At 40.3% G+C, this 10,983-nt stretch overlaps 1 protein-coding gene across 1 annotated transcript in view; it reads right to left on the bottom strand.

The window, feature by feature from the left end:
• Positions 1–6,156: 6,156 nt before the first annotated feature.
• mapkapk3 (MAPK activated protein kinase 3) overlaps positions 6,157–10,983 on the bottom strand; it is a 27,673-nt gene continuing 22,846 nt past the window's right edge. The window contains exons 8-10 of the mRNA XM_008409622.2: positions 8,738–8,823; positions 8,580–8,660; positions 6,157–6,881 (exon numbers count right to left, since the gene is read on the bottom strand). Coding sequence (XP_008407844.1) covers positions 6,726–6,881; positions 8,580–8,660; positions 8,738–8,823 — 323 coding nt within the window. The 3' untranslated portion in view covers positions 6,157–6,725. The remainder of the gene's footprint in view (positions 6,882–8,579; positions 8,661–8,737; positions 8,824–10,983) is intronic.

Below are 10,983 nucleotides of genomic sequence, written 5' to 3' on the forward strand. Positions count from 1 at the left end.
TGTCTGTCCTCCTCTTCCTCCTCCTCAGCCTCCTTCATCCCACCCACCATCTGACAGCTGAGTGGCCGCTGCACCCGCCACTTTGTAGGGGCTGGACCTTTCAAATGACACGGGGGAGTGAAACTTAGAAACAGCACGGTCTGCGTGGTCGGAAACCCTCAAATGAATTATATTTGCATTAAATTAGCAGGGATTTCGCGGAAAATTTAGAAAAAAAAAATACTTTTTTTAAAATTTAATTCAGGGTGGACTGCATTTAAAAAATACCTTCAAAATACACGCAACAAAAACTAAAAAAAAAAAAAAAAAGTTAATACTTATTTTTTTATGTTGGACAAAGTTTCTAGGAACCTTTTCAAGGGTATAAATATGATGTGACACATAGACTCTTATGCCAACTCTGTTTTTGCCACTCTCCAGTAAAACCACGAAGAAGACGTATGCCAGTAAGTGGCAACAAAACACAAATTTCGTTGCCAGCCGCCAATAACATCAAATCTAATTCTTTATGCTATATTCCACTTGTACTCGGAACTAGGAAATCCTCATTTTCCTGTCGAAAATAAAATTAACAGTAATGCCCTCATTTGTCATTTTGAAATTATGGCCATTTTGAAATTTTGCATTTCAAAATGGCCGCATAAACGGATGTAGTTCAGATGTTTTTATTTTATAAGACACACAAGTAAAATCTATGCTACGTGTAAATTGAACAACTTAAAAGTGTTGTTTGGAAAATAAAGCTTAAAAGGACGTTTGTAAGATATATTACAATACAAACAACCTCTACGGACGTCGCCATATTGAAATCCCGACTAAATAACGACAGCTGTTACCTCGGGTTTTACGTCAAACCCTGCCCCGATATCCGTCTTCCGAAGTAACTGGACTGGACAGGATATACCCACAGCGCGTAGGCAGGTCAAGGTCATCTTGCCACCACACGCTGAGCATATCTCCAGAAAAGCAGCATGAAGTATCATGTCAGGGTCACGAGTCTCCATAACAACCGTCCATCCATCCATCCATCCATCCATTTTCTTTACATCCTTGTCCCTTAGTGGGGTCGGGAGGGTTGCTGGTGCCCATCTCCAGCTCTCCATAACAACCGCTCTATGATATTTGTAGGCAGTGCCGTCTGGTTGATTGGGAGTGATGCCTTAAAAAATTAATTAAAAGCTTTCTCTGATCTGCCATGGCAAACATAAATGTGAAGAGTTTACCAAATTTCACTTGGACTTTTTATTTATTTATTTATTAAGGTGTGCTCTAGTAATGTGAGACTGGGACTGAGCTTTCGAGTAAAACAAAAAACCACTCCATGTGGAATTGGTGTGAAACAATCAATTACTAGCCAAACCACACTGAGTAGAAAAACACCTTCTATACCATGGAGTGCGGCGGATGATGTATGATGCTGTGGGTCTGTTTCGCTTCGTATTGTGTCATGAAGGAGACGAGGAAATATTAAGTAAAAATCGGAGATGCAACTGAGAAGAAAATAAAGAAAATGGAAAAGGGGTCATTACTGGGTCTCTGAGCAAATTAATGATCAAAAACATGTTCCCAAATCAACACAGAAGTGTTCGACTAAAAAAATATATATTCCACAGACCTAAATCCCACAGAAACCCTGTGAGATGAGCTATAGAGACAACAGCAGAGGACTTGGGACACTGGACAAGATGTTGTAGAGAGTACAGGTCAAAGATTAAATGTTATAGGAGAAGACTTGTCCTACTGGGCAAAGGTCATTGCACCAAGTATTGGCCTGAATGCCTAAAATATCTGAGCGAGAAGTGGCAACTCAGGTTCCATCAGATGCTTAAATTTGCAAGAGTTTTGCTTGTGACATTTAAATAAGTTAGTATTTTAATAAGGCTGGGATTTGTATTTTGGTAAGGCCACTGCACCACTCAGATCCATTCTGCCATTTTGATATAGATTAACTTCTGAACTCGGGATTGTTGAAACAATGCATGAGCCAGTCTCAGCTGTCGCAGAGCCGGCCTCACCCGTGGGTTGAGAACATTTAGGAAAACCTATCCCTTCTCTGTAGTGGATTAGCAGTTCAAATAACCAGCAGGGCTGCTACAACTGGACTAATACAAGTTATAACTAGTACTTTTTGTTTCTCAAGTCTGTCATCAAAATTAGTCTCCACAGATTCCCCTGCCCGTAGGAATCTACGCATCATTTAGCGATTGGTCGGCTCTGTCTGAGCTAGTGTTTCAAAATAAACATCATGGAAGATAATACATCTGATTCCCTGTAAATGAGTTGAGTAACAAATGTTTTTCAGAAATCTGAAGTAGGCGACGAATTCCAAAAACATCATCCAGAGATTTCTGGGTAGATTAACCAATCGATGAAACATTTAATCAATGGATTCAAACCCCTTATAATCAAATCTCTGGCTTCGAGACAATAAATGTGACATTGCGTGTTATGGTTGCACAACTTCACCATAGTCATGTATGTCTAGAGGAAATTTTTCCAGAAATCTGTCAGTTTGTTCTGATGCAACTTTGGAAAACATGCTGACATTTTATTTCTCTAGAGCCAGGAAACTTGTACTGGCAGCAGCTCCAAACCAACCAGACATCTTCAGCCTTATACTAGCATTGACCCATTGTATTAACTTATTATTGGCAAGGCCTGACCTCTGTGTTGTTACGTCTCCTCATGTGCATCATGCCAACTCATCCAAACATTTGAGACGAGTAAACGGCCAAAGCATCTGCTTCAACAAAGATTGTTTTTGGTTGTTAAATTGAGCTTGCCTTACGAACTGGTTGATATGAAAGAGAACGCACGTTTATCTCCATGGCTGTCCTGGCTAATTGTGCCCTTTATACAACTTTAGGAAGAGGCATCTGGAGGTTTCCAAGGAAACCACAGCTAAACGAACTGGTCTATCTGGTGTGCCAAGAAGTAATGAGTATTTTCTTTACGTAACTGAGCCCAGACGAGGCATGCACCATCTTGTTACAGTGTTTGTTTGAGGAGAGATCAAGTGTGGCATAATAGAAAGTAAATCTCATCTGCCAGGACATGCAGAGAGGTCCCAGCACTATGGCTCTCTAAGGATAACATAAGCATCATGTGACCTGTCTGTGAGGACTGGAGGCTATTTTAGAAGGAACAGCAGCAGCCTGTGACAGCACATGGCAGTGACTGTAGAGCCAGGGTCTGGAAAGGATGGGAGTTCATTTCAGCATTTTCCAGGTTTTGATAAAATGAAAAAAAAAAAAAAAAATAGAAGATGGAGTAATATTTACATTTATGGGGTTTATGTCTTTTAACCTAGTTTAATGCATTTCTCCTCTCTTTCTTCCTCGTGTCCGTCTTTTCTCTGTTCCCTCCTGCCCTGATGTCTTTCCTATCTTTCTCCTTTCTTCCTCGTGACCTTCTCTCCGTTTATCACTCACTCACTTCCTCCATCCAGTATATGGGGGCGCCTATTCTACCACTGATCCACTCGCAATCACTTTCTTTTCATTCTTTTTCTCCCTCCTTTCTTGCTTCCTCTGTCTTTCAACTTTCAAACTTTTGTCCTTCCATTTTTTTTCCCTTTGCGTCTTTACTTCTTTCTTAGTGTCCTATCACATTCCTTGTGTCCTATTTTTCCTTCCTCCCTTCAGTTTTTCTTTCCTTCTATCCTTTCTTCTTTGCCTCCTTCCTTCTTTGCGTCATGCTTTTCAGTCTCTGTTTTTTTTCAGGTTTTCATTGTTAAATCCCGCCCAGTTTTCTAGGGAACTTTTTAATGACTGCGTCTGGAAAAGCGTGAAACATCGACACCAAACTGTTCAAGCAGAGCGAGTGACTGTGCACGTCTGTGAGTTAACGAGGTGCTCACACTATGTAAACACCACGAATCAAACGTTTCAATCCGAGCCAAAAAAAATAACATAACCAGAAGGCATCAGGGAAAGTTTGAACAGCGCTGGACTATGCATGACAGGGAGGCCAGGTGACATTTGTAGGTCACAGAGCTCTTCATTGGCCCCATCCTCCCTCCACAACACCAAACACATTCCTTCCCAAAAGGCAGCGAGACACTCCTCACGTCCTCCTGACTCCAAACAATCGGAAACATACCAGTCCTACTGGTCTGAGATCGAGCTGTCAAAATGTGCCTAGGTAAAATGACTGAGCAGATCATCAGCAACATCGAGGAATGTCAGGAGCTTCAGCATCAGACGCTTCACAGGCCGAGCCAGAAGACGTTTTGTTCCTATCTTTGCTTCCCCGTCCTGTTTGTTTGTAAACCACAGGTGAGGGCGGGTGACTTTTGTGGAATACCGCCAGCAGGAAGTTCAGGAGTCACTGTTGCACCGTGTTAACTGTGCATCAGCGACGCAGTGTATGGCGTAATAGTGACCAGCTTTGTTTTTCGTGAAATGACTCACAACCACAGACAAAAACATCTCGCTGCTGCTACTTCATGATGAAATTCACGACCTGTGAAATTCCAGCAATAAAAAAAAAAGGAATAAACTCTTGTACTAAATATAATTTCCTCCTGCTGTGTTTGCAGCCATATTTCATCATAACCAAACCAAAGAGGAACTCATAGTTGAAACCAGTTGTTTACTACACCAAATAAAAGACCCGTTTCTCACTATGTGAAGTTAAACGGCTGCTACATTAGGTCAGTAGGACAACCATCTGGAACTTGTCCCCTAGGATGAACCGGACGTCTGTAGTGCCGCAGTTTTCTTCTTGATAACTTTTGACTTTCCCCATCATGTCTAACAAGAAAACAGCATGTTTCAGGTGTGACTCCAATTAACTAAAATATGTCAGTCTATCAAAAAAAAAAAAAAATCCAGATCATGACATTATGATCTGGGCTTTCCTCAATTGCTTGAAGAGACAGTAACCATTCTGATGCTTCTGATTTTGAAGATATTAACGAATAAATCTGACAGACTCTCTCGTTGTTGTGGCAAACAGAAACGTTTTTGGTCATTCCGACTGACCGAAAACACATGAAGACTGGTTGGATTTAACTTTAGAAAAAAAGTGTCTTTTTATTCAGGGTATAAAAAGACATTGCTTTCAACTGTATAATCATCGTCTCGTTATTCCAGGAGTTTATGATCCCCTGATCCATAATCCTGCACTGCCATATGATCGAAGTGGGGGAAAGGTTCTTTTCTTCTAAACATAATATTGTTGACCTTTTGGAGTGTAGTGGCACATCAGATGACTGAGTCCCCTAAAAGCACTTCACTGCTGCTATTTATAACAACCTAACAAAGCTTCAAGGACCCCAGTTACAGGGAAGATGATAAAAAAAGCCATGCACGTAACGGGGCGCTTTGCTGGTACTGGGAAGTCAAAGGTTCCGAGTTCAGTGTTGGAAAAAATTAAACACAACGCTCTGTGCGGTCAGGAGAGTCGGACATCCTTAGCTAATCTGAGTTCAGATTAAATATGGCGGTTGCTCATATAGTTGAGGGTACAAATGAACGGTGTGTTTGGGGGTTTCACTCTCAGTTCTCAACTCCTGAGACACAGACACATGAGGAGGCCTTTGACCTTTCCAGTTAGACTTCAGGGTGCCTTTCTTGTTGCATTAATCCTCAAAGTTTTATAAGGACCAAACATGGAGACGCAGCATTCAGTTTTTATGCTCCACTAATCAGGAACAAACTTCCAGAAAACTGTAAAGATGCTGAACACTGAGTTCCTTTACAACATAGCTTAAAAAAGACAACACCTGCGTGGAGTATGGATGTATAGCTGCTTGATGATGGCATTAGATAAAATGTAATGTTTATTCCTTATTTTACAATTGGTTGCAGTAATATCTTAATTGGTGTAAAGCACTTTCAGCTGTCTTTAGTCAAATCAAGTCAAGTCAATAAACTTGTCTTGAATCCTCATGGATTTAAGTCAAGTCAAACTTCAACTGTATTCACGAGGCGTAATCCGAAAGCAAACTGCAGCCGCTACTTAGAAGGGCTTCACCGAGCTGTCACACTCAATGTTTCTTAAGCTAAATGTCATAAATCCATGTCACACCACTGGTAACCCACCGGTTCTTGCGTAAAACTCCGTTGCACGACTTTTGTTACTCCATTTACGGGAACTGGCAGGGTTCCTCAGAAATACCACAGAGCAACAAAAAAAAAGCTCACTCAGTAGTGAACATGACGCTATGTTTAATGCTGCTTCAGTGAAAAATATTTCTTCAAATAGAACTGTAGGTCAATACGGAGGCTACATTTGAATAACGGGACAGTCGCGGGAGACTGGGCTTTAATTCTGAAAGGAAAGCAGCCAAGGACAAAGTTAAGACAACACAGGCAATGAGGAGTGCTTCAGTCTCTCTTTCTCTCTCTGCGCAGTTTGCTTCTTTGTGATCTTCACAATTGCTCCAAAGGAGGTTTTAGACATTCAAATACACAAAAATATCACCGCAGATACGTCGTGTCTGCACACCTAGTGCTACAAAAAAAGAAACAAAATCCACAAATAAAAATAATTAACACAGACAAACCCACAGCGAGCAGAGCTGTCGGTTTCTACCACTGACAGGAACGAATGTCCAGCTTTAATTCTTCCCAGGGTGCATTTCAACTTCCAGTCTCGAAGGTTCAGATCGGCCCTCTGAGTAACGTCATCCGGCGCTTCCTAACTCCGTGTCCGAAGCAGCTCCTCTTCCTCGGCTGATGCTGTTCGGTCAGGACTCTCCACAGAGTTTCCTCGTCGTCTCACTGGCTCTGGCAGACGGTGGAGCCGCTCTTCCCCCCCGCCGCGGCCTTCTTGCGCCTCTTGTTGAGGAGAGGGTTGCTGGATGTGTCGAGGTCCTTGATCTTCACCTGGTCGTAGTCCACACGCATGGTCGCCAAGGCGCTGGTCATCTCCTCCTGCGAGAGACAAGGAGGAAGGCTTGACTGTGGTTTTCGAGGTGGCAAACAAAGCAGTTAATTACTTTGGTACTTTCTCAAACTGGAACTAATGTTTTCCCTTCGGGAGACAGTAAGACGTCAGTTTTTAAACGTGTACAGTCATATTAAATAAATGGGAATAGACTTTCCAATGAGTTATTTGTTATATTATCAGACCTTTAAAGGGGAATTAAATATAATTTTTCCTAAGCCCACGTTTCGGTTTTAAAAATGTTAACGGTCTGATGTAATATCAGGATCTCTGCCAGAAAACTTGCTAAGCCCGGTGCTCAGGGCGCTAGGCAGTCATCCAGCCGGCTGCCGTGCTTTTGAGTTAAAAAATGTTTAAAGTTGATAGAAAATGTGAAAATATCACTTGATAGCTTTATGTTATCTGAAGACTGGAATATTAATACCTAAACACCAACTACAAAGTCTTTAAAAATGAGTTTATAGTTTATATACATTTTTATTTGTAAAATGTTTTTTCCACATGTGACATTTTTATTTGCAAAAAGTAAAAAAAGAAAAGAAAAAAGCCTTGTGTTTTTTGTTTTACTATTCACTGTATAATTATGCAATATTTTGTTGCTCTGTCACATAAAATCCAAGTAAAATGCACAAGTGTTCGGTTGTTACAGGGTGAAATGTAAAAAATCATTGCAAGGCACTCTAGTAGCAAAAAACATAAAAAATAAAAAAACATATGCAGAAAAAGAAAAAGTGGACAGGTTGGTTATAAACTGGGTGAAAGGTCAAAGGTCTCTAAGCTGAGGTCAAGAGAAACTGGAGTCTCAGCCTTTTCCGGTTCGTCAGCCATGATCCACTCGGCCTGTATAAAAAGAATTACAATATTCTTCTGGCTTTGCACCTTTGTGTGCAGTTTGCCTAATTTTTACGCAACAGCAGTGGTTAGTTGCAACACAGAAGCCCATTGTGAGCTTCTCATTTTAAAGAAAGGTCTATTCACTTTTTATCACGCACATTTGGTTGCTTGTGACGGAATGTGCAAATCTACATTGGACATTTTGCTCAATACGTGTCGAATCCGGCCTGTGTGACGCTCACGGAGCGTCTTATGTCTGTGTATAACAAACAGAGATAGCTGGAAGGAGGCGCATGACTAGTGTTAACAGAACATATTGAAAGAAAAACGCTCGAGCCTCTCCCTCCATCTAGTGGCAGATGAGGAGTGTGACAAAAAACTTAACTGGAGTCAAACTCTGTCATCTATTAAGGGTTCACTGTTTCTCTGCCAATTACATTTTTACTTAAACGTAATTTATTAAATCGAAGTCTTTGCAGGTTTTACCAGCTCAAATTTAAAGATCATTATGAATGAAATTTAAGACCTGCATCATGACAGAAATTTACTGAAGAAAATATATTTTGAAATGCTCTTTACAGCCTTCATTCACCCCTACAGCGGCAAGCTTTTTTGCACAGAATGCACATAGTCTTGTACAGGTTGACAATAGAAATGAGCCAATAACGAAGACAAACGTTGTCCAGAAAAATGGCGACAAATTTCAAGTTACTTACCCGTGACAGATGCAAAAAAAACTAGCTAGCTAGCAAGGATATTCATATTAGCAGCTTTAGTTTTTAGTTACGTCTCTAGGTTGTAATGGCAGAGTTTGACCAGAAGGTGTCAGTGTTGACAGTTCTTCAGCTTACCTTCACATCCTCCCACAGCTCCTTTTCTTCGTTCAGGACCCGAGTGGTGTGGAGCGGAGTGGAGGGAACCATCATGGACTGCTGCAGAGCGGGGAAACACACACAAACACTTACACACACATGATTAACGGGAAGGGATTTACGGGTCAGCTGCTTACGTTGATCCAGGGGTGGTTGGTGAACTGAGTGATGGTCATTCTCTCGTTCGGGTCCGTCTTCAGTAGCTGTTGGATCAGATCTTTAGCTGGGGGAAGAAAAAAAGAAACGCATTGTCATTATTATAAGGTTAGTAGCTGTAAACAAGTGAATTATTGTCTCTCTGGGAGGGGCAGTGTGGCCTACTTCTACAATTTCCAGTAAGTAGGGCAGAATCACCTTACAACTTGAGTTTCAACAAAACCGTATACCAACGTTTGGAACAAGAAAACTTGCACCACAGACTAAGCTGGAACTGCAACCACTGGGCTAGTTACAAGAAGGCACACAGATGAGAAAAAGCTGAGCATCCAGGGCAGTTGAGTTTGAAGCCACCCGTCGAGGCTTTCTGCATCAGCAGAACTGGCGAGTCAAACTAATCGGACCGCAGAAAGAGGCTGGGTTTGTAGTTGGAGATGACACTCCTTTATACAAAGCAGCAAGTCATTTTGAATCAGAAGGAACGTGATGTTTACGTTTCCATAATTTTTGATCTAATTTAGATCTAAAAAGTGTGACTTGCAATTGTATTCAGCCTCTCTATACAAAGTCGCCTTCCGGCATCTCCATCGGCTTTACACAACCAGACCTATTAGCTTGTTTTCAATAAGGCCTCTGTGAAAGTCAGTTTTCAGGATTTTTGCAACAAATTCTCATTTTGATTTAGGAGTTTGACTAGGCCAGTCTAACTCATCAATATACCTTGGTCCAAACTGTCACACTACAAGTATTTTAAAGTTGTCGTCCAGCTGGAAGGGGATACTAGGCCAGCCTCCTCCATCTTAACATCAACACTATCCAGTTTTCCTGGGATCTGGGCCCAGAAGCTTCACTTCGGTGTCATCTTAAAAGAGGACCTTCTTCCAAATGTTTGCTTTTCACGGCTTGATGTGAACTGAAAATAGGACTTCTTATGCCTTTCTCTTTTTCACTCTGTCGTAAAAGCCATATTTTGAACCTGCAGCCCTCTTCAACTGAATTAACTAAACAACATTTGGAATGTTTGTCTTCCAAGTCTACAACTAATGCTTATTTTGATAAGGAATTATTCTGACGATCTGTCTATTAATCACATAAATAAATTTGTCACATTCTGCAGATTTTTTGTCGAACCACATAAGCCTTTTTATGCACTGTCAGAAATACATTAAAAGGTGCAAGCAAATAAAAAATGGAGCTCCTTTTGTTGAGAAGAAAAACAGATTACTGCATGTAGTGCAACAACATAGCATTCCATGTAGCAAAAGATGCATCTGCAGCTGAAAAATACTTCTAACATCAACATGTGAAAAGCTTTCTGCTTGTCTTAACGTTAATACAGTGAAGAGCTAATCTGATTATTATGTCTTCCATTTACTGATTATAAACTGCATAGTAAAATGTGTTTCACAGGAGATTTTCTTCTCTGCAGAATTTGAACCAGTTGAGGTTAAAACGAGGTTCTGAGTGGAAACATATTTAAAGAAAATTGGCCTATTTTAAAAATGCTAAATATATGTGTTTTTGTTGTTGTTGTTTTTTTACAGTTTTGGCTTAATTCCGACCAAGTAAGTCGTTCTTTTAGCAAATTGACTTTGTTTTCTTTAGCTAGTTAACAAGTAATCAATTGCTAAAGTAGTTGATTATTTTACATCTCCACAGTGTCCCTTAATCTTCAGGATAATGGTTGTTCTCCAACATTCATTTGGGGCCTTCAAAAACTACACAAAGTTGGAGTCTGTTTACATATTTGGTGACTTATGAAAGCAGTTTGTTGCACTAGATTGTATAATTGTTGTGGAAATGTATGGAACACATTTTGATTTTTATTTGTAAAAAAAAACAAAAAAAAACTGAAAAGGGTGTGCTATTTTCATTCTATGTCATATTATGCACTACATTGTGACGGTCAAAGGCATAAAAAGCCAAACATAACATCTTAAAGTTTGTGGTTGTAATGTGAAAACGCAAAAAGGTTCAGGGGTATAAATACTTTTGCACACCGCTGTAAATGGGTTTAAAATTTCTTGTTCATAAAAAAACCTTTCTGCTTGTCTTAACGGTAATACAGTAAAGAGCTAATCTGATTATTATGTTTTCCATTTACTGATTATAAACTGCATAGTAAAATGTGTTTCACAGGAGATGAAACACATTTCATCTCCTGTGTTACACACACACACACACGCACACACACACACACACACATATATATATATATATATATATA

The sequence above is a fragment of the Poecilia reticulata genome, linkage group LG5 (genome assembly GCF_000633615.1).
Source record: "Poecilia reticulata strain Guanapo linkage group LG5, Guppy_female_1.0+MT, whole genome shotgun sequence".
Taxonomy (NCBI): domain Eukaryota; kingdom Metazoa; phylum Chordata; class Actinopteri; order Cyprinodontiformes; family Poeciliidae; genus Poecilia; species Poecilia reticulata.